This window comes from Dipodomys ordii, unplaced genomic scaffold (genome assembly GCF_000151885.1).
Source record: "Dipodomys ordii isolate 6190 unplaced genomic scaffold, Dord_2.0 Scaffold82, whole genome shotgun sequence".
Lineage (NCBI taxonomy): Eukaryota > Metazoa > Chordata > Mammalia > Rodentia > Heteromyidae > Dipodomys > Dipodomys ordii.
Window position 1 is genome coordinate 5,922,010 of NW_012267298.1, and position 24,340 is coordinate 5,946,349.

Sequence of the window (24,340 nt, forward strand, 5' to 3'; positions counted from 1 at the left end):
TACTATCTCACTACCCACTCTTTTTGCCAATGTCTTAATTGGCTGTGCTACAAATGACCTCCTTCAGCTCTAAGCTCCACTCATGCTTTGCTCCCTGTATGCCACTACAAGTACACAGGCCCCTCCCCCTGGTGGATCAGGGCTCCACTAGCTGGACAGAAGCCATCTATCCTAGGACAGTTACAGCCCAGAGGTAGACTGACAGATCCTGAGAAAGGTAGGAGCTTCCCTAGTGCTTAATCCCAGTAGTCTGCACAGTTCACTGGACTCACCTTTCCTGAAGCATAGTTCCAAGAGCTGGTGCCTCTCCCAGTGCCAATACCTTTTCTCAGGTCCTGAGGGAGAAAGGGATAATGGTTAGTTACTGTCCCCTGAAAAAATGAAATACTACTTTGCAAGCATATAAGTTTAACCCTATTTAGAGAGATACATGGAGACAATGTTAGACAATGTGCAGATTTTTTTGTCTGCTGTGGAGCTTGATCTTAGAACCTGGCTTCTGTCCCTGAATTCTTTTGTACAAGGCTAGTGCTTTACCACTTCGAGCCACAGTGCCACTCCAGTTTTCTGGTGGTTAATTGTAGATAAGAGTGTCTCAGACTTTCTTACCTGGGCTGGTTTTGAACCATGATCCTCAGATCTCAGCCTCCTGAGTAGCTAGGATTACAGATGTGAACTACCAGCAGCAGGCAATGTATAGTTTTTTTTAACTTGGTGAAGACAAGAGGGAAGATAATTGCACATGGAGAGGGTAGCACACAGGAGGCCTCTGGGAAGGGGGAGAATATGAAGGAAAAGGCATTTGGAGCTATCTGTGGTACAGGGGCAGGGAGCCCAAAGCGCAGGCCTTGGCTTGAGAAAGGCAGGGGGAAAGGCTGGGCCATTTCATGGAAAACTTTGAGGACTATGCTAATGGATGATTCTCTTTTGAGAGCCACTGGGAGCCACTGAAGGGTTTAAACCCAAAGGTATCAGAACACCTCTGGGTTTGGAAACCAGCCTGAGGCAGGAGCACAGAGAAGGTATTTCCAAGTAGCATGGAGCATCCGTGAGGCACTTGCCCAGGAGCTGGGTAGGAGGGCTGGCATCAGTGAGGAGCTTGCCCAGGAGCTGGGTAGGATGGCTGGGCATCAGTGAGGTGCTTGCCCAGGAGCTGGGTAGGATGGCTGGGCATCAGTGAGGCGCTTGCCCAGGGGCTGGGAAGGAGGGCTGGGCATCAGTGAGGAGCTTTCCCAGGGGCTGGGAAGGAGGCCTGGGAATCAGTGAGGAGCTTTCCCAGGGGCTGGGTAGGATGGCTGGGCATCAGTGAGGAGCTTTCCCAGGGGCTGGGTAGGATGGCTGGGCATCAGTGATGAGCCTTGCCCAGGAGCTGGGTAGGATGGCTGGGCATCAGTGAGGCGCTTGCCCAGGAGCTGGGAAGGAGGGCTGGGCATCAGTGAGGAGCTTTCCCAGGGGCTGGGAAGGAGGGCTTGGCATCTGTGAGGAGCATCCCCCGGAGATGGATAGGAGGGCTGGTAGCTTAGGTGACAGGATGGAGGAAGGAAGATTAATTCAACAGGGCTCTGAATGTGGGCTGAAAGAAGCAGCAGGTGTGTACCTGGCTGCAGAGTCTGTTTCTGTGGAGCATAACACCAGGGTCAGACTTGGTGACAAGGAAGAGGTTTTAGGAAGGCCAGAGGTCCTTTAGGGGCCCATTAAGACCTTTAGGATGCCATCAGAATGGGAGACCAGCTTTTGGATGTGGAGTTCCAGGGCTCAGAAAGGCCATGTGCAGGGGGCTGTCCAGGTGAAGCTCAGCAGCATGAGGTATTTCAGAGGCATGGGAATGACCAAGTTTCTTAGGAAGAAAAAAGGTAAAGATAGAAGACAGGTGGAGCTGATCCCAAAGAACACCCTCAGAAATGGTCATGAGTCTGTCCACTGACATGAAGGACGCTGCCAGGCGGGAAGTGGAGACCAGGAAGGGTTGCCTGCTGGAACCACAGTAGATGGAAGGGATGGGCTTGTAGGGGAGCTGTGGGCATCTCCTATGTTGCTGAGAACTCCAGAGATGACTCTTGGAAAATGCTGAGGTTACCTCACAGTGGTATATTCATGGATAAAATAAGAGTGTCTTGTTGGAGAGGTGGGGCTGGAACCCAGACTAGAGTAAGTCGCCTCCTAAGGTTATTTCCAGTTTCAGTGTCCTGTGGTTGTTGTGTGGATTCATGGTAGTGCTTACACGAGAGGAAGTGTTTTATAAACACACATGCATATGCACATACACTCACGTCTTTCTGTGTATTTAGGAACTCTGCAATTCAAATCCAGGATGTCTCCTTGAACTAAATATATTTTCTGTGAATGCTGCAATTTCCCCAGATGCTCAATTACTCCCTATCATCTTTCATGCTGGAAAGCCTGACTTCATTTTCCTTAGGATCATATATGGAACAACTGCCCACAAAATCCTTTTTCCATGACATTTCTAGCTGGAAGCTTGCTTGCTCTTCCCCTCAAGTCTAACCTGCGGTTTGTGAGCTGTGCTGAGCTGAACCATGCTCTCTTACTGCAGGAAGTTAACCCCCTCCCAAGCACACAGGAGGAGTCTGGTTGATATTCATTCAGATTTACCCAGTGGGAGGATGAGAAGTTTTCATTTGCAGAGCTTTGGCTGAATCTGCTGGCCACTGGGGAATAGAATCCCACCACATCCTTCTACAACAGCCTGGAAAGTCATTTAACTTTCTGGTAGATTCCTCCTCCCCCTTTTCCCCCTCCCAAGTCTCCCATTTCTAAAACATTCCAGCCTACTCCCACCTCTTCCAACCTCCAGCCCCAAATGACTGTTTCCACATGCAGTTGTGAGTGCACATCCATGAGGATCTGAGCTGTGTTTTAGTTGAGGGTACTTGGAGGTGGGGTCCCGGGGGGGTTGCATGGCCTGGGGGTCATACCAGTATAATTGAAGCTGGCAGGGTAAGATCAGCTCCCAGCTCACATGTATGTAGACTTCTAGTTAATATTACAACCATAGCAGAAGAGGACGCTGCCTGTTTCTGATTTGGTGGCAGGAGGAAAAATATACTTTATGTTTGTTTCATTCCCTTATTCTATTTGCGATAGAGGGGGAGGGAAAAAGAGGGGGAAGAGAGGGAGAGGATAAAGAAGAGGAAGAGGAATGGGAGGTGGAGAAGGAAGAGAAGGGGAAGAAGAAGAGGAAGAGGAGGAGAAGAAAGTATAGTAGGAAGGGAATGAGGAAGGGGGAAAGATTAGGAGGAAAGGAGAAGGAAGAAGAGATAGGGGAAAGGGGGAGACAGGGGAGATAGGAAGACAGGGAAAGAAAGATCAGGGCTAGAACGAAGGGACTTAACTCAGTCTTCCTCTGAGCTCCTACTAGCTACTGCTCCACCCTGTACTGACTTTGGGCTCCATGGCTGGCTCTGTCTGCACCGTACAGGGCTCCTGCTGCCTGCTGGCCATTCTGCTATTGCTAACAGCTAGGATAACTATTCATCTTTTTGTTGCCTCGGTTTCCTCCTCAGTCACATGAGGTGATCTAAGGAGGTCAGGGATTCTTGAACCTATCTGTGCCCCTGTCTTGAGACTGTGAACAGACTCTCTACAGATTTTGAGTTCCAAATGCCACCCAGGCTCCCGTGTGACACTGTCAAGTTACAGTCACTATCTCTATTTCCACATCAACTAAGTACCCTGGTTTGGGAACCACACACAAGATGATCTCTCAGGTTATATTGAGAAGATGGAAGTTTAAAGGCTTGGGGCTCCAATGTGCTGTCTACTCCAGAAGCATTGTTACCTGTCCCTGTACTTGACTACCATGGCACGCGTTTGTCTCTGAGTGGCCATCCTGGCCTCTTTCACACTTACCTCTCCTCTCCTGTGGCTTTGCAGGGCCCATTGTCTGTGGACTGCTGAGCTCCCCTGATGTCCTGCTTTGCCACGTCAGTGACTGGAGGGATGCTTCTGGTGCTGAGGCCAGTGCTGCGTGTCCCAGGGTGACATACAACCAGGAGAGCCTCCAGGTGACATTGCGTGTGGGAGGCCAGGAGCTCATGAAGGGTAAGTCTTTATTTTTTGTCCATATCTGTTCAATGTTATTTTTCCCACTGGCTAGGACCTCTGCTAACCTCTCAGGAGACTCCACTGCCTCCTGAGGAATTCATGCTCTGGAAGGAAAATGGTACCCACAGTGCTGCCCAGGATGCAGCTTCAGCAGCTCTGCCTTTCACGAAAGCATCCAGGCTGCAGGCAGGTCAGCCATGGAAAGGAACAGGGTGTCTGCTGGGTGCATCTGCATAGCTCACAGTCTCACTGGGGAATCTCAAGTCGCTGACAGCTACATGATCCAGGCTGAACATGGCCAGGAAGCCTGGCCTGCCTCCTGAAGGTTTCACTCACCTTGGGCTGAGAATATTTTCTGGCAGGCAGTAGAAGTGGAACAGAACAAGGCTCTCGTAAAGCTGAGGCTGGGACCTGACACGTCACCATGTCTACCTCATTCTCATACCTTAGGAGAATGATGTGGTCAAACCAGAAGCCAAAGGGTTGGGAATAAACTCTGGTCTTCTCTATAGAGGGAGGAACTGTAAGCTCACATGTGAAATATCTGAATACTAGCAAGGATGAAGGATGAGACCTAAATGTGTGGAATGCGCCCCAAACCTGCACCCCCTGGCATTTCTCCCAGGGAATGAGGAAACTCCAGGTGATTCTGCTGCTATGCACATTCTAATTGCAAGGCATAGCAGCTGCAGCCATCTTTTATGAGGCCAGTAAACAGAAAAAAAGAAACATGGAGCGTTCTCCTTCCTCTGCTTTATTTCCAAAGCATTTATAACTTATTTTACAGACCTATAAATCTTACGCTAGATCCTCCCCCTACTCACCCCTTAATTCATAGAGTGGAAACTGAGTGTCTGAACTTCAACAGCCCTAACTGCCCCTTCTAGCAGGCCCTGTCAGGAGAAGCGGCATCCCTCTCTGTCCTGAGCTGATTACTAACCAGGCTAGTGCAGCTCATGGGGTCATCCAGCAAGACGAACATCACAAGAAACTGGCTGGACACCCAGGACTCACGCAGGACACAAAGGACACCCTAGCATTAGGAATCTGTATTCTGACAAGCAGCTCCAGCGATGCTTACCTCTGTAACATAATGCCCAGAAGTTTCCTTCCAGCCAAGGGTTGGATCATTGTGAGAATGGGGTCCAGGGCTGGCTCCCATCTTCCAGTTCCAGGAGAGCTGAAGGGGACTTATTCCTCTCTCTTCTTCTCTGCTCTGTTTGATCCCTGGAATCTGAATTCAGCACTCAGGGCCAAGCTTCTTTTCTACCTTTGAAGTCAGTCAGGTGGCTGCAGTCAGATGGGTGCCTCTGAGGGAGCAGATTGGAGGATTTGACCTCTGGGGCTCCTGAGCCATTTGTCACTATAGGAAGTGCCAGGGACTGGCAGAGGAAGATGCTGAGACCCATTCTGCAGAGTCCTGCAGTTTTCAGGTCTCATGGCAGGAGAGTCTGTCCCCTTCTCCTGAGGACCCACAAGGTCATGGCTTCCTCTGCTGCAGAGCTTCTTCCCACAGGCCCCCTACACTGAGGCCATGTCCTTGGCTGTACATTTACCCATTTGGTATAAGTGTCCTATGGTGTCGGGTCCCACCTTTGAACACCAGTTATGTGATGTTGTACAAGTCAGGGTGTCTCTTCAGATTTGGTTCTTCCTTCAACAACTGGAGTGATGGTCGTAATGAGTTCACAGCACTGTGAGATGAACGCAGAGGATGACAACGACAGGGCTCACAGACATGTCTCATGGGGATTTTCTGCTGGCTCACTGTGAGTCAGACACTATGCCTATATGCACGCCAGAGAATGCTGCCACTGTCCCATTTTATGGCTGAAGAAACTGAGCTGCATGGGAGTTAGGAGACTCCTTGGGCTTCCTGAGCTCACACGTGGGAAGGGTGGGGTCTGAAACTTCTCCTGTTGGCTACAAAGATGGCAGCCTGGCCACTCCTTCCTTGGCACTTACCAATTCTTAGCACATGGGATGAACTTTGCACAGTACTTGACACACAGCACTGACATTAGCTTTAATATGTGTTATTCTTTGCTAAATTGTAGGAACTGCACAATGTCTTATTAACTTGTGCAGCCACACCACAGGGCATAAAACCTGGCATAGAAAACATACATGATACGTGGAGGAATTATTCTGAAGCTTGGAAAAAATGTTGAAGAATCTGGTGGCATTCCCCCAAGCCTAAGTAGTTCCTTTTGGAGTAAATACAATCCAATAGCTTATTTACATGATGTCTACTAAGCATATGGCATTCATTACTCTGCGAGGTAGCCCAGGGTAAAAGCAGGCATTTCAGGAAAGACATATGACAGAGTTGTGGGCAATGAATCACAGTGACTTGCTTAAGCTAGAGCGTGTGCTGTGTGTGTGCTTGAGGAATGAGAAATGTGCCCTTGCCCGGCTGTCCAAGACAGAGGGATGACTAACTGACATGTGAATGCTCTGGAGGTTGTAGGGCTATGTGTAGACATGCTTGTATTCTGGGCTGAGAGCAGGGTTAGGAAGAATGTCTTGCGATTTCACAACTGCATGCTGCTTTATACAAGTCAGAAAGCTATCTCTGTTTTTCTTGGTTGGAGTGATCTTGTTTTCCATAATAAGAAGTCAATATTTAAGTATAGACCAATGCAGGAGAAAAAAAAAGGAAGAGTGGCTTAAGTTTTTGCCAAAGTAAGAATGGCTGATAGATACCCTTTCTTAAGAGCTAGTATTGACTTAGTTTTCTTGAAGAAGTCCATAGCTCCTCAAGGGCTCTCCTATATCATGTCACAGGTTCTCAACCTCTTGCCACACAGTCCCTCCATTTGGTGCTTTGAACTGATCCACCTGGCATCTAACCAGCTCTTACTTTGTACCACAAGGGTTAGAATAAAGCTCTATGAGGGTTTGGGGGGACTTCATGTGGGAAGCATTTCTCAGGCTAAGGAGGCTTCAGGGGGAAAGGGGAAAGTGGGTGATTTGGTAATGGTGGGTGCTCTATGAGAGCCAGGTATACACAGTCACACTCTTCCTTTTTAGATCTGACTGACCTAGAAGAAATTCAAGATGCTGCTGCCAGTTTCCAACAAATTTATCTCTGGAAAGGTGAGCCATGGAAAGAGGTGGAGTTGGAGGGATGCTAGCTCTGAGAGTGGACTCAGCTGTCATTCACAGAGCATTCAGACATCACAGAGGCAGTGCACAGACCTGATTTCTAAGGAAGTTCTCTCAGAACTGCATTCTCCATCAGCTCCATTACACAGTCTAACAGGAGGATATTAGACAGGATGGACTTTAACAAGAATGGGGAAATCAAATGACATTAATTGCTACCAAACTGTCATTTAAATCATGAAGAAATTAGCCTTAAAGTACTAACTCAGGAATAATTCTGGACTGATACTAAGATTTGAAAGGTACTAGGTTGCTAGTACATTTATACTTATTAAAAACTTGCTACTAGTCTAACTACTGAATTAAATGTAAGAGAAAACAAATTAATCTAAAACTTATACCCAGAGACATTGTGATGGATATTAGCAAAGCAGTGAATTTTCAATAATGCCTACACTGTAATAAATAAAAATTAAAATGAATAGCAGTTAGCTAAATTATGCCTGAGATATTATACATTTTTGAATGGATCATGTAAGTTGTTTTCAACCTAAAAGTATTTCACTTTGTGAGTTATTTTTATGTAATATGATTTTTAAATGGGCTTTTGAAAATATTAATAAATTTATAAAGCAGAAAAAAGAAAGGATGGAAGCCTGGGAGATGGAGTTCATTAGTTACAGAGTGGGAGCTGGGAGGCAGCCACCATCTACAGAAGACATCTGTTAGGGTGACCTGAGGCTCAGGCCCAGTGGACAAGACCCTCATTGAGGGATGCTATAGAATTTTGCTAATATTTTTCAAATTCCAGCATTTTGCCCACTATTTGAGGGTCTTAGGATAACTTTCTTCATTTCTCTGAGTCTCTGATTCCTCCAAAGTAGCATGCAAGCCTCATTCCTCATGTCACAGGTCATAACCAATGTTTATAAGCATTTCATTTACTGCAGAGGGTTATTTGTTAATAACCATAGCATTATAGATGAACATAGATAGCGCTATCACAGAGTAGTTGGTTGATGTTTGGAACCAGATCATGGGGTACATGCTGGGCCCCTGCTGGTCCTACATCTTGTTCTGTGGACCATGAGGATTTCCCAAATTGCTTGTACCATCTTTCATCAAAAGAATACCCCTCCTTTTCTGTATCACCAGTATTTGTCTTTTATCCTCCTTAGATTCGGACATGGGGTCTAGGCCTGAGTCTTTGGGATGTAGAAGAGGCACGGTACCAAGAGAGGAATCTCCAACAGAAGCAGGTATCAACAGACTTCCAGGGAGGTGTAAACAGTGTGCTGCTGGAGGGTCACCTGAGGTAGTTGGGTGAGGGCAATGTGCATGTAGACCTGGTAGAGAGAAGAACTTAGACTTCATACTTCAGTTTTGAGGTAGTGAGGAACCCAAGAAGAGTCTTAGGCTGGAGACCATAGCGTGTGAAAATGTAAGAGAGACCAGGAGAATAGTTAAGCCATGATGTTCAGGTCTGGCACTGGGTAGAGCAGATATCTGTCTTCAAAGATGAAAGTGGCCAATGGCTTAGCAGTTGGACTTCTAGGTGGCTTCAACAGACAAAGGAACATCTGTGGTCCAAAGTTACAGTGGGGTGGACCTGACTCCACAGCTCCTTGATGATAAAAGGTTTCTATGGTCGTTATAGACGGGTAGATGGGACCACAAAGACCAGAAATCTCATGGAGAATACCCTGCCTGGGGATAAAAAGGCCATCAATGAGTTTCTAAAGTTTCTTTCAAACCAAAATTTTAGATTTGCAAATCTATACTTTTTAGGCACTTTGGAACCTTTTTAAGAACCCCTCCTGGTTTGGCTCACAGATTTATTGGTTCCAAACTGGCTCTGGTCTCCCTTCACCTGGAATGTTTCTGTCTCTGAATCACTGTTTCATATTCCCAACAGAGATGGAGATGAAAGAAGTTGACTCTTTTTTTCAGGTTTGGTGACAGATCTTTTCTCATCCGTGGACCTCACCCAGATCATCATCAGGACAAACATATCACTACGCAGCCAACAGCACTGGCTTTTCAAACATTCATTTTCAGCCCAGCAGGCAAGCCTGTGGTGCCTTTCTCGTAAGTGTTGTTAGATTTCATCCTTTTTTTCTCAGACATTGGATCATCATAGAGCTTTGTTTGACAGCTACTAAGATACAAGTAACACAAAACTCAGTGGCATAATTTAAGGTTTGCTATACTATTCGAAGACAGACTTCTAGGAGTTTTTAGTGTCATTTTATTCTCTACTTTTCTCCTAAAGCCTATCTTTTGTTTGTTCCTTCGTTCATTCCTTTGTTCGTTCGTTCCTTCCTTCCTTCCTTCCATCCATCCTTCCTTCCTTCCTGCTATTGTTGAATTTCTTTTCTAGGCCTTCTATATGGTTTTGAATCAGAATCAGTGGTGTTCCTTGCCCCCAAGTACTCACCATTACATTGACAAAGACTGGTATGGATGGTAGATAGGGGATCCGTCTTTACAGTTCAGGGACTATGGTGTTCAGACTCTCCCTGCAGCCCTGGACAGAGTCAGTGGAATATTATCCCTTGCCTCCTGTATTACTGAGTTTGAGGTTTTTGTCTCATCCTACATTGGCTCTGTCTTTTTCAGGACCATAGAGCCCCTTCCTCCCAAGGCCCAGTATTTTGGGCCTTCCAGACTGGAAAATTACTATTATCCTGGGACTCTACCCTAAGAAAGGTCCCTACCAGACATTTCACTCATTTCACACCCCAATACTCAATGGATAACTGTCAAGAATTAAAGACCCAACTTTTCTCTTGCCTCTAGGGTGTATCCAGGAGTCCACTTTCTGTCAGTTGGCAGAGATAACAGAGAGTGGTCCCTTGTACTTCACCTGCTCCCTCTACCCAGAGATCCAGATGTGTGATGATATCATGGAGTCCAGCACCAAGGGCTGCAGCCTGATCCTGCCCCAGCAGCCTAATGCCCTCTTCCGGAAGAAAGGTGATCTGTACAAGGCTTCTTTGTCTATTGACATCAATCATTGTATTGCTTTATTTTTATTTATTTTTGTGACTTATGGGGCTTGAACTCAGGGCATACATGCTGTCCCTGAGCTTTTTTGGTCAAAACTAATGATTTACCACTTTGAGTCACAATTCTAGTTCTGGTTTTCTAGTGATTGATTTGAGACAAGAATCTCACAGACTTTCCTGCCTGGGCTGGCTTTGAATCATGATCTTCAGATCTCAGCCTCCTGCATAGCTATGATTACAGGCATGAGCCACCAGTGTCTGGCCTGGGGATTTCATTTTAACGTGCTCATTTATGTATATACACTATGCTTCTTGATCATAATCACTTCTCTATGATTCTACTTCCTCTCTCTCCTCCTGAAACGAGCCTCATCAAGTTACCTTGTTCCATTTTCACACAAGTATGTAAAGTATTTCATCTATATGCACCTCCCCTTTTGTCAGCTCCCCTCATAATGGCTATACTCCAAACAAGACATGTCAATTGCTAATTTTACTTACTAATATTCACTTTTGTTAAAATGCATGTTACTTGTTCAAGAGGTTTCTTTCTGATGTCTCACACATGCATTCTTTGGTCAGATTAATTATACATGTGTGTATCTATATATACATATACATTTATATTACAAATGTGAATGATATATATATATTATATATACATAGCCACATATGTGTGGTGTATGCTTATGCTTCCATATATATTTATATTTTAGGTTAACATCTCCATACGAGGAAAACACCTGTCATTTGTCACTCACAGCATGAAACCATGCTTTCACTAAATATGACAGTGTCCAGTTGTATCAATTTCCTTGCAAATGATACCATTTCATTACTCTTTATGTCCAAATAATATTACATTTTGTAAATCCACCACATTTTCTTGGTCCACTCAACATATGTAGGACTGGGCTGTTTCTATAACTTGGCCATTATGAATAGTGCTGGAACAAACATGACTGTATAAGTGCCTATGATAAATCTAACTTACATTTTCTATATTTAGGGTTTTTATGCTTTGAAGAACTGGCATATTGATTCCCATAGTGTTTGCATAGTTTATAGGCCCCAAAACAGTATATTCATATTCTTTTCTCACCAAATACTTGCCATCATTTGCTGTTTGTATTCTCGAGGCTAGCCATTCTTCCTGGAGTGGGAAGACATCTCAATACCATTTCAGTGTGCTTTCCTTTATAGCCAGAGACTTTGAGGATTTCTTCACTTATTTTTTGGCAGTTTATACTTCTTTTGAAAATTGTCTGCTTGGTTCATTTGCCCATTTATCAATTGGATTCTTTGATCTTGGAGGGGTTAGTATTTTTAGCTACTTGTATGATGTTATGGTTATTAGTCCTTTAGCAAATGTATGGTTGGGGAAGATATTCTCCCATTCTGTAGACTCTCTTTTTAGCTTAGAAACGACTCCCTTTGTTGTACAAAAGCTTTTCAGTTCAACACAATCCCATTTGTCAATCCTCTCTGCTATTTCTTGAGCCCTGGGAATTATTTTCAGGAAGTTCTTTTATATGCCAATTAGTTCTACTGTTTTCCTTACTTGTACCTCTAACAATTTCTAGATTTCAGGTCTTATATTAAGATATTTAATACACTGTAAGTTGATATTAGTACTGGATGAGAGATAATGACCCAGTTTCAATGTACTACATTGTACTACAATGTACTACAGTTTTCTCAGCATCATTTGTAGAAGATAATACCTTTCTCCAATGTGTTTTTGGCTCCTCTGTAAAAAATCTCTTGTAGTGTTTGTGTTGTATATCTTGTAGTATGTGGTATGTATGTTTCTGGGTTTCCTTGTCTGTCCATTCTCTAATTTCTAATCCATTGACAGCTCCATGGTGTCACAAATACCACATGAACTCGAGTTTTTACAAAGACATGCTCTTTGTAGACATGTGATGCTGCTTGGAACCACATGGGATGACCCTGGAGGGCGCCCTACACTGAACCCCCCAGAGAGCCCCAGCTGAGGCACATGCCTACGAGGCTCCACGTGACTGTCACAGGGAGCCTTAAAATCAGCTCTGCACACCATCAGAATCCATGTTTCTCTTCAAGGAGACCAAGGAGACCGTATCTGGGGATTCAGTCTCATTTCCCCCATATGTTGGCTCCTTTCACTTCTATTCCATCTTTCTTGATGAAACACTTGAGGTCTAGTGCCCTTCAGATTTCTACGAAAGGGAAGACCACAGGAAAACCGAGAAGCTCTGTTTACTGGGAGCTTGCTGTCTGCATGCATTCTAGAGGGGTGGTTGGGCCACCTTCTAGAGTGTTCTGTTTGTGGTGTATTTCTAGGTCCTTGCTCCCGAGGAATTTACAGTTCCTAATGAGGCACGTTTACCTGGCTGCTTGTGGGACCTGCAAGGTGATAAGGTCTCGGGATCACCAGGGAGCTTGACATGAAGGACCTTCTCTAACTGAGCAATTGTTTCCACTGCCCTGGAGTACTCAGGAGACCCTTTCTTCTGTCCTCTCCTATCTTCTCTGTCAAGAAGACATTTGTCAGTGATAGAAAGCACAGCTGAGACCTAATTCTGCTGAAAGAGATTCTCAGGCCATCCCTGTGTTTTAGGTCACCTTCCCCCTCCTTCCCCAGTACCACCCACACTTGATCTCTGGGAGTACAGACAGAGGCATATAAACTTTAGTTTTTGTTCTTTCCACTGAAAAGTGGAGTCTGTGCTTACATCTATGGAACCACGTTTTTCTCTTTAGTATGCTTTCCAGCTCCTGAAATTGTGTCACTCAGTTCCTTCTCCCATGTACTCTCTTTATCCTCCTGGGTTCCTGCTTTTACAAAATTCCCTTGATTGCTATTTTAGTGAGATGTGGGGTGGGAGATGAGAGTAAATATGTGAATTTAATGTGCCATCTGTCATGGGAACTGTTGGTTTGGTTTGTACTACACGTCTTCTTATTTTCACAGGAATTATAAATTTCTCTCTAAATAAACACTATCATTTCTTTCTTCTTCTGTGTAGTTATACTGAAGGAGAGAGTGAAGAGCTTTTACACTCGTCTGCCATTCCAAAGGCTGAGGGATATTGCTGTTAGAAACAAAGTACCCATGTTTGAGAAACCCATTTCCAATGGGTAAGTGACCTGTGCCATAAAAAATTGATACAGGATATTTTGTCTTGAAATTTTTGCTGGCCTTGACTGTGTTGACGGTCAAGATGGATATGAAAGACCTGGAATCAGCCTGACTCTGATACTCAGGTTGGGGTGAAGGGGAGCTTGTATAGTCTGATTCAGGGAGGAACGGTTAGCTGGGGGAAATCATGGTCAGAGCTGGGGCTTAGAAGTATTTATTATTAAGACTCATTGGCCACCACAGAAAAAGTGGTTCTAGAGTAGGTGATGGGAAAAGCCCAGCTACAACTTGAAGCAAATGAGTCTACAAAGTAATAAGGAGGTAATTATACTTAAAAATCATTGGCTAAGGGCTAGGTGCTGGTGGCTTATACCTATAATCCTAGATACCCAGTAGAATGAGATCAGAGGATCATGGTTCAAAGCCAGCTTAGATAGAAAAATTCAAGAGACTACATTTCTAAAGTAATCAAGAAAAGCCTCCCTAGGGGTTTGCCTCAAATGCTAGAGCACCAGCTGTGTAAGTGAGGTGAGCAAGTACAAGGACCTAGGTTCAAGTCCTGGTACCCCCTTAAAAAGTGGGGGATAAGGCTGGAGGCATGGCTCAAGCAATAGAGATCAAGCACAAACCCTAAGTTTAAACCCCAGTACTACCAAATAAATAAAAACCCCAATGAAGACAAGTTACTGATAATAACCATTAAATTTAGCTCTGAATCTCCATTTAGCTGAAAAAAGAATAGAAACATTAAGCTGTCAAGAATTCAACCCCACCCAAAGCTAATAAACCAATCCCTAAAGGAGCAAAGGAGCTAAGGAGAGAGGTAAGAATGGCAAAAAAAATACACGAGGAAATGCTCATCATCCCTAGCCATATAGGAAATGCAGTTAGATTGGCCAACATCATGAATTTCAACATCAATAAATGTTGGCAGGAATATGGGGGAAAAGGAACCTTCCTGCACTGTTGATAGGAATGTAAACTAATACAACTATTCTGGACAGCAGCTTGGAGGTTCCTCAAAATGCTAAACATAGATCTTCACTATGACTCAGTCATAACACTCCTGAGCATCTACCCAGAACATCACAAGCCAGAATACCATAAAGACATTTGCACATCCATGTTCATTGCTGCAAAAGTCACCATAGCCAAGTTGTGGAAACAGCAAAGATGCCCTACAGTAGATGAGTGGATCACCAAAATGTGGTGTCCATACACCACATAATTTTACACAGCTATTAGAAATAATATAATGTCATTTGCAGGGAAATGAATGGACCTAGAACAAATCATGTTAAGTGAAGTAAGCCAAGCTCAGAGAGACAAACAGTACAAGTTTTCTCTCATATGCAGAAGCTAGACATTCAAACACAGTAAGACCAAAGGAGGATACTCTTAGGAGAGGAACACAACGGTACAATGCCTGTGTGCATTTGACCATATAAAATAATATTTATTGAAATGAACAAAAAATACTGAGTTGTATTTTGTCAGCTAGTAAAAACTACCAATCACGATAATAGACTCGATCTTCAAAGCCTGATGATGCTGTATGCAAAATCTGGAGAGCAAGTCATGTTCAACCTAATCTTAAGCTTCTAAGGATGTTTTTTATTTGATTGGTTATTTAAAAAATTTGTTCACTGATTTATTTGCTTTGTTCTTATTTATTTGCTTTTTAATATTAATAATTAATATTATTGTACTGTATAGAGTGATTACAGTTACATGAGCAAGGTACTGAGTACATTTCCTATTGAGCATTGTTGCCTCCTTTGTTTTTCCTCTACCATCCCTTCCCTCCCACCTCCACACTACCCCCCACCCCCACCAAAGTTGTAAAGTTCACTTTCAACATAGTGTCTTGTACATATCATTGTTACAATGGGTCAACCTGTATCCCTATTTAAGCATTTTGTTTTTTCCCTTCCCCTCCCCGAATTAGAGAAGTGTATATACAAGATGCAGGGCATCAACATCAAATAGAGTGAAAACAGGGGTTATACCATGGGGGAGGAAAATACAAAGAAACAAAAAAAATTACATGGTACATTATAAATATGTTAGAAACAATAGCAAGAAAGAAAAACAATATTTGTGGCCCTATCTTGGGGTTCATTTTGCTTAACATCATCTTATATAGTCATATGTGTATAGCTTTTGACCTTTTCTACTTGTCCTACACATGTACTTGTTATTGCAAATAAGGGAAACCATGGGACCTATGTTTCTTTGGGCCTGGCTTACTTCACTTAATATAATTTTTTCCAAGACTTTCCATTTCCTAACAAATGGGTGATATCATTCTTTCTGATGGAGGCATCAAATTCCATTTTATATATATATATATATATATATATATATATATATACACACTTATATACATATATACACACACACACATATATATATACATATATATGTATATACCACATTTTCTTGATCCAGCCATCTATTGAGGGGTTGATTCCATATCTTAGCTATGGTAAATAATGCTGCAATAAACATAGTTGTGCTGGTAGCCTTAGTATGGCCTTGTTCGTGATCGTTTGGGTAAATGCCCAAAAGTGGGATTGCTGGGTCATAGGGGAGCTCTATGTGGAGTCTTTTGAGAAACCTCCATACTGCTTTCCAAAGTGGTTGAATAAGTTTACACTCCTACCAATAATGCAGTAGGGTTCCCTTCTGGCCACATCCCCTCCAGCATCTGTTGTTACTAGAGTTCTTGATTTTTGCCATTCTAACTGGGGTGAGGTGGAATCTCAATGTTGTTTTGATTTGCATTTCTTTTATGGCTAGAGAAGTTGAGCATTTCTTCATGTGTCTATTATTGGCCATCCTTCTTTCCTCTTCAGAGTTTAAGTCTTTAGCCCACTTATTTATGGGGCAGTTGTTTCTTTGAGGATTTGTTGTTGGGGGATTTAATTTTTTGAGTTCCAAGTATATTTTAGATATGAGATCCTTGTCTGTTGTATGGCTAGTGAAGATTTAACTGAAGGTGGGTTTCTCTAAGCACAGCCTTGAACATCACCCATCAGAATCCCAGTAGGGCTATTCACTAACTTCATTCATGGTTCTACCCTGCACCTACTGAATCAGTGTTCTGGGATGGGACTGAAGATTTTGTATTTTAAAGAATTTTAAAGAATCTCCTCAATGATGCCTCTGTGTGCTGCGGGTCATTGATCCATAAACTGTTCATCCTGGAGGTGATTTGAGTTCTGAAAGTGCCTCATGCTGCTGGCATTATAGTTTACTTTTGGAAATAGAGGCAAAAAGATGATGCAGGCTGCCTGTTTTGAGATCCAGCTGGACACCACCGTACTGATATAGGGAGTAGTGCAGACAGGGAACAGCCTCATCTCAACGCAGGGGACATGGCTTATACAACCCAACTCAGGGAGGCGTGGTCAGCCGGAAAAGCCCATGGTCCCATCTGGAGCCTAGCAATGGGCTTCCCAGGGAGGAAAGGAAGTGGCACTTGGACTGATGGGCAGAGGTCTTGGAAAGAGAGAGTCAGGCAAGGCTTATTCGACTCAGGGCAGAGAGGGAACCAGCACTATAGAATTTCCTAGCACATGACAACTTCAGTCTCTGGGACGTGACGTGCTGAGGGAAAAAGAATAGCAGGAAGAAGATGAGGTCCTCACACTGAAAGACAGAGAGCTCAAGGAAGCTCTTGGGATTTGGGTATGAGTGATCAGGACAAATGGGCAGGGTCAGAGGAGTTAGAACCAAGTGCTGACAGCTCGGTTTGGAGCTATTAAGTCTTCCTACCGTGATTGGTAATAGTAGCTGAGAGTGATGCCAGTATCCACACTGAGAGATGGACCAGATGGGGATGGACTGTCTTCCTGGAGTGTGATCTGTCCAAGGAAAGCAAAACTCAGCGATCCTTAATCAGACCCAGGTTGAATTGCCCTGACTGTATGCCCTTGGAACCCCCCCCCCCCCGCTTTCTAGAAGAGCCTCTCTGCCATTTCTTCTTTTTCCAGAGATGAAAACCAAAGTTTCTTCCTTGTCTGTAAGACTTGTAGGAAGTCATTCAGGGTCCAGATTAGCTCAATTTGGAGCTTGGCAGGTAATATGTGTAGATTATATTCTTGATCAGTGAATGAGTAGATGAATGAAGGATGGCAAGACAGCATTCCTGAGAAAAGAGTAGAATTTTGTTTTCAAAAAGCCTCAAAGCATTTTGTCATTTCTCTTCCCCTCTCCAAATTAGAAAAATGTATATACAAGATACAAGATACAGGGCACCGACATCCAAAACAGTGAAAACAGTTGACCCATTGTAACAATGAGATATACAAGACACTATGTTGAAAAAGAACTTTACAACCTGGTGGGGGGTAGGGGAAGAGTTGGGGAGAGAAAGGATGGTAGGGAAAAAACAAAGGAGGAGGCAACAATGCTCGATAGGAAATGTACTCATTACCTTGCTCATGTAACTGTAACCCCTCTGTACAGTATTTTTACAATAAAAAACGTTTTTTTAAAAATCTCAACGCTAGGCTACTGATGTACCAGGTAGTTTGGATTGTTATAAAGAAAACTCTTCTCCCAAACTGAGAATGAGAAAAATTCAGAGCCGCCTGGCCCCCAGAAGACCCTGGGCCCCCAAGAAGCCCTCATGCCCTCTCTTTCTCTTTTCATCCCAGGTTCTTCGAATGTGAACGGCTGTGTGATGCAGACCCATGCTGCGTCGGCTTTGGCTTCCTCAACGTTTCCCAGTCAAAAGGTAATAATGGTGGAATATCTCTTTCCCTAGACTCAGCACTTGTAGTCTAGAAAACACATTCCCACCTGTGAGCTGTCTCATCCTCAGCCTCCCCTCAAGGAGGAAAGAGAGGGTTAATGCTTCTTCACAAGAAGGAGGTGAGGGCTAAGCAAGGCCTACAGCTCACTCACAGAGAGCTGGAGGATAACTCCTGGTCCATGATCCACCATAGCCCTCAATCCTCCCGTGCCTCCCTTAGCTCTCTGCTGCTCATCTTTCATACTCTGGCCAAGAGGCATGCACTTTGAATGCATCTACATGATGAATTTTTAGCATTTGGCTCAGTGACTTACTCTGAAGAGGTTACTTACAACCTCTCTGAACATTAGTTTCTTGAACATGAGTAGGAACACACATCTTGCCTTTGTCACTGGGACCAAGGAAAGTGAGGCAAATAGAGCCCAAGAAGGCTCTGCTTCAATGTGTTTCAAGTGTTCAGTTGGTATCAGCTGCCTCCATCCCTGACCATTTAGTTCCTTAAATGCAGGAGCCAGGTCTGCCTCAGGGGCTAAGATCTTACCTGGAAGGCAGTGGTGAACCCCGATGTCTGCTAATCAGTTTGTAGAATTCCCTTTGCCTCCGAGTCTCACCTTCTTGGCTCTTGGCTGTGTCTTTCTATAGGAGGAGAGGTGACGTGCCTAACGCTGAACAGCATGGGGATCCAGACATGCAGTGAAGAAAATGGAGCGGCCTGGCGAATTTTGGACTGTGGTTCCCAGGACATTGAGGTCCGCACCTATCCATTCGGATGGTACCAGAAGCCTGGTAAGCAACCTGTTCCTAACAGCTGCCCAGGCCTCTTAATTAGTGGTCTGTGTTTCAATCCTGCATTAGGACAACATCCTTGACTTTGGAAGTAGATTTTTCAGCATTCATTGGATGCTAGCCAGAGACACTGATTTTTATTTCACAGAAGCAAAAAAGAAATGCATAGGTTATCTGCTCATTAACTCAAAGGAAAGATGACCAACTTTCCTGGTTAAAGATACAACTGGACATCCTCCAGGGGGTTACTTAGCATGAAACATGGCCATTTTCTTCAATGTGACAAATATTACTGGCATGCTCCATATGAGCTAATTGTAGTGCTCAAGCCTTAAATTCAAGGGAGAAGATGTGGCCCAATGTGGGTTATGAGACCACCCACTACTATAGAGAAGAGGGTAGGGGAAACTTGAGTTACAGTCCCAACATATCTAGATGTGTGGGGAGGACATGTTCCCTGAAGAATGGTTAAGTTCTTGTTGCTGGGGAAGAAAAGTCAGTGTATGCCCACTCAGCCAGGTTCTCTGGGTCATTTCACCACCTTCATTGATCACAATATTGTAGCACGTGGTGATCTCAGGGAAGAAGACAGTTGCCCTAGGTGGACTGATGATATACATCTAGTTAGGATCTCCGCACCAAGGCAGTGTTGGTTCAGGTGTCTCTTGTAGACAGGTGTCCTTAAGGTACATAAACATGTATTCTGGCACCTTCTCAGAGCTGCATCTGAATCAGTGAGGGAGGAAACAAAGGAATGCCCCTTGTACTATGATAAGGTACAATTAGAGTCACACAAAGAAACGGTTGTATCTCCTCAACTTTGCTGTCTATATAGACTTGTCGGAATCCTGAGACCTCTTCTCAAGTGCTTTATTAGTGAGAGTCTCTGAAGCCTCATTACCTCTTGCCTTCCATTTGTTTATGGTGTGTGTAGACTTGGGTAACCAAGTATGACCACATGCAAACTAGGTAAGACTAGACATCTGCCTGTAGTCCAGGAGCAATGTCACAAAGGGACAGACCCCGAGAGTTGAAATCCTCATCTCAGGAGGAGTCAGAGGCACAGGCTGAGCTTAGGATAGTAAAAATTGCCTTAGGGTACATTTGCCTTATAGCAATTCTGCTTTTTCTGGATTTCTTTGTGTTATACTTTTTGACATTACCAATTGGGCCTGGCAAGCTCAGGTCTGATTGGCTTACTGCATCTGGGTCACTGTTGTTTAGATGTCTGTTTTCCCCAAACATCCTTTCAAACACAGCTTGGCTTTTGCCAGATGCCCTTTCAAGGTTAGGTACCCTTCTTTGGCAAAAACTTTTGTGATCAAAGGAGTCATTTTACCAAAGGTTTTCTTCCTGGGATAAGTGGCTCTTTCTTTTGGGGGGGGCGGTCGTGGGGCCTGAACTCTGAGCCTGGGTGCTGTCCCTCAGCTCTTCAGCTCAAGGCTAGCACTCTACCACTTGAGCCACAGCGCCACTTCCGGCTTTTTTCTTTTTGCTTATGTGGTGCTGAGGAATCGAACCCAGGGCCTCACGCATGCAAGGCAAGCGCTCTACCACTGAGCCACTTTCCCAGCCCCAATAAGTGGCTCTTTTTAATAATTAAATGTATGTTTCAGCCAGGCATTGGTGGCTCATGCCTGTAATCCTAGCTATTCGAGTGGCTGAGATCTGAAGATCGTGGTTCAAAGCCAGCCCGGGTACCAAAGTCTGTGAGACTCTTACCTCCAATGAACTACCAGAAAACCAGAAGTGGTGCTGTGGCTCAAGTGATAGAGCACTATATTTGAGCTGAAGAGTTGAGGGATAGCACCCAGGCTCAGAATTCAAAAAAAAGAAAAAAAGGAAAAAAATGTATGCTTCAGCTTAGGAAAAGCAGTGTGAAGCTTTAAAAAGTAGTGACTGGCTGGCGCCAGTGGCTCACGCCTGTAATCCTAGCTACTCAGAAGGCTGAGATCTGAGGATCATGGTTCAAAGCCAGCCCTGGCAGGAATGTCTGTGAGACTCTTATCTCTAATAAACCACTAGAAAACCAGACGTGGTGTTGTGGCTCAAGTGGTAGAGTACTCGCCTTGAGCTGAAGAGTGTAGAGCAGTGCCCAGGCCCAGAGTTCAAGCCCCACAAACGACCAAAAAAAAAAAAGTAGTGTCTGTGTAATTTTAATCAAGGCATTTACTAATACAATGAATACCTCCGGATTCCTGGTCCCTGTTTCCCATGCCTCATTTTCCCCTGTTCGATCCTACCTTGCTGTCTCCCTTTCAGGATGTCTCCTGCCAGGTCTTCAGGCAAGTGCATGTTAAAAATGTCCAGCAACTTTGTCTGACTGGTTTCTTCCCAACTCAACTGAAGAAAATGATGACTAACTGGCAAATCAATTCCTTTGTGGTTTGGCCTCTATCTAGAGCCACATTGGAGCTACAAGTCCAGCTTGGGCTCTAGGCCAAGTTCTGGTCGTTGACCTTGCTCGGGAGCCTGACTTCATGTTCCTCGACTTCATGGCAAGATTTTTGTCTTGGATTTATCATTTCTAGGCCAGAGGGATCATCTTGCTCTTGTCTGCCTCAGCATCTTGTGATTTGATCTAAAGTCACTTTGTTGGCCTTGACTTTAACATCTTGGGTTATTTTAGGAAAGCCACTGGAGTTATGTAATGAAATGGTCTCTGTGGGTTTCTATTTAGGAAGGATGTTTTGTATATAGTGGTCCTGCCTTTACCTCACAGGCCAGAGAGAAGAGAGGGTGGCCTACAGCTTCAGTCCTGAGGGATGCTGAAGGCCAGCTGTGGGTGTCCAGGCAGCTTCAAAGCTGTACTTAAACCCAATGCATCTTCTGCCTGCCTTCTGACCTCCTCACCCCTTCAGAGTCTGGAAAATGTCAGGTTCCATCTTCAGATAACTTTAGAGGAGAGTTAGATAGAAAGAAGCTTACGCAGTAACTCATGGAAATGGAATGGAAATCAGACCAGAGTGTTGCAACATCTTGACAGGGGTTGGCAAGGAGAAGAACTCAAGGTGTTCCTTGTCCAGCTGCTCTGCTTCCTTTCATCTGCCTGCCCAAACCATTCTCATTTTCCAGCACCTACTCCATGGGGTCAAGCTGGGGACTCAGAAGCCTTGGCCAGAAGAAACCACAGGGCAGAGAATGAAAATTCAGATGGGCTTTTGTTCAGCCAACTGCCTGAGTGTTAGCTGGGTAACAACCAACTGCCTGAGTGTTAACCTCTGTACGTGGGGCTCTTACTACATGGCTGGATACCAAGAACCTTGCCCTCATAGCCTTGGCAGATGAAAACACAGGCCAGGGAAGTAGAGTCCCTTGCTAACAGTCACACAGCTGATTAAGGACTGAGTTTGGTTTCAGACCCAGTTCACTGTGACTCTAAAGTGCCATGGCATATGACTGAGTATGGATGAGACATAGACATTCCCTAGGTACTCACAGTCTAAAGAGGAGTCTCTCATCTTCCACCCAGGTCCCTGGATAGAAACTACCATGAGGGGATGGGAAGGTGGCTCAGTGGTAGAGCATTTGCCTGGCATGCATGAGGCCCTGGGTTCGATTCCTCAGCACCACATAAGCAAAAAGAAAAAAGCCGGAAATGGTGCTGTGGCTCAAGTGGCTAGCCTTGAGCTGAAGAACTGAGGGACAATGCCCAGGCCCTGAGTTCAGGCCCCACAACCGGACCCAAAAAGGAAAAAAAGAAACTACCATGACATGCACAAAGCTCATAGTTACTCCAGTGTGAGTAATTCTATGCTCCATGCCAGCACAGAGGTCACCACATAGCGTCTCTCTATCTGAGCAGGACAAGTGCTTCTCTCGTAACTGGTCTTCTTCAGCAACGAGGTAGGGAAGTCTTAAGACTCTGTGGTTCATACCCTCCTATGGGATAGCCAAGCAAAGGAACTCACTTAAAGAGATCAAATGAATAAATTAGACTCCTCTCCTAGCAGGTCATGTTGACCAGCACAAAATCATCTTTTGTAGCAGGGTCCAGCACATTTAAAGCATCTTGGAATCTCTTTTCTCTAGCAGACAAAGCTCTACCAGTAGATGTTTAAAAAGCCCGGCACATCAACTGACTCAGGAGAGACTGTACACCAGCAATGGCAACCTAATCCTTCACAGCCTAGCTGTGTTCACAGAACAGAGGATACAGTGGAGTCTCCCACTGTCCAGGAGGCAAAGGCACAAACCCAGAGGCTGCTCATGGATTCCTGAGTGTGGCATTGCATGAAAGCAATATTATAAATGAGTAATGGGCGGCATTTATTTAATGCTAACTGTAGGCTAAACATTGTAATACAAACTCCTATAAGCCTCACAAGAATAAGGTAGTACTATAAAGCACTATTTAAAGACAAAGAAAAAGAAACTGAGGACAGAGGGATAATGGCTCAAGATCACACAGAAGGAAAGTGAGCTGCTAGTCTCAGAGTCCTGGCAGATGCTTATTGACCTTGTCTTGCTGTAGCTCCAAGGTAGCATGTGCTGGGTTCTATCATGGGGTATTAGAGGAGAAAAGAAGGACAGGGCTTTGCAGATTTGGATGTGCTTACTAAAGGAAGAACTCCTTCAGGGAGGGAGATAAGCCGTATCTGGGAGTCACCTACTGGGTGGAAGTGGCTTCTCATTTAACACTTTTAAAAAAAATTGTTATTATAAAGATGATGTACAGAGTGGTTACAGGTAAAGAGTACATTTGGGAGGGGGGATGATGCCATTCCTTCCCTCCTTCTCTCCCAGTTTTCCTTCCTATCCCCACCCAAAAGTTGTATAGTTCGTTTTCCACATAGTGTCTAGTGAGTACCACTTTGTCCCTCCAATTCTGTGCTTCCCCACCCTTCTAAAGATAGATAAACAAACAAGACAAAAAGAAAAGAAAAACAGCAACGAAGGGAAAAAACCTCTTGCTTCCATTTCCTGGAGTTCATTTTGATATATATTATTTTATAGGATCAGATGCGCACAGGCATTGTGCCTTTATGTTTCTCTCCTAGGAATACCTTCCTTTGGTCTCATTGTGTGTGACTGCCTTGAGTCCTGTAGAAATTATCATGTCCCAATGCTCATTTAATTCTTGTATCATCTTCATCTTATGAATGCCAAGACTGGGGTAGAAGTTAGACAACTGTCACTTTACATCGCTTCTCTATGTTATATTGAGTTCAAATCCAAGCCTATATTTCTTCAAAGTCCAGGTTATCTCCTAGCCATTGTTGAGCTCTTATGCTGGACCTAGCACCAAATGTCAGACATAACATCACTGATCACTGTGTATAATCTTAGTATAATCCTGGAGGTGGACAAAACTACAGTATGGATGTGGAAACTGAGGCCTAGGTAAGGCCAGGTTCACAGAATCTGGAGATGATGGTGACAGATGTTTGCCATGTGATTCCAGCAGTCCATGGGAGGCATGTACTTCAGGCTCTCTCGGCCCTGTGTGACAATGGTTAAAGCTCCAGGGGAGATGGAACCTTCTTC

At 44.3% G+C, this 24,340-nt stretch overlaps 1 protein-coding gene across 1 annotated transcript in view; it reads left to right on the plus strand.

The window, feature by feature from the left end:
• The window catches only part of Tg (thyroglobulin), a 185,934-nt gene that overhangs the window by 56,645 nt on the left and 104,949 nt on the right, over nt 1–24,340 (plus strand). The window contains exons 27-34 of the mRNA XM_013025192.1: nt 3,895–4,062; nt 7,099–7,164; nt 8,352–8,432; nt 9,124–9,261; nt 9,973–10,149; nt 13,193–13,304; nt 17,970–18,049; nt 18,710–18,853. Coding sequence (XP_012880646.1) covers nt 3,895–4,062; nt 7,099–7,164; nt 8,352–8,432; nt 9,124–9,261; nt 9,973–10,149; nt 13,193–13,304; nt 17,970–18,049; nt 18,710–18,853 — 966 coding nt within the window. The remainder of the gene's footprint in view (nt 1–3,894; nt 4,063–7,098; nt 7,165–8,351; nt 8,433–9,123; nt 9,262–9,972; nt 10,150–13,192; nt 13,305–17,969; nt 18,050–18,709; nt 18,854–24,340) is intronic.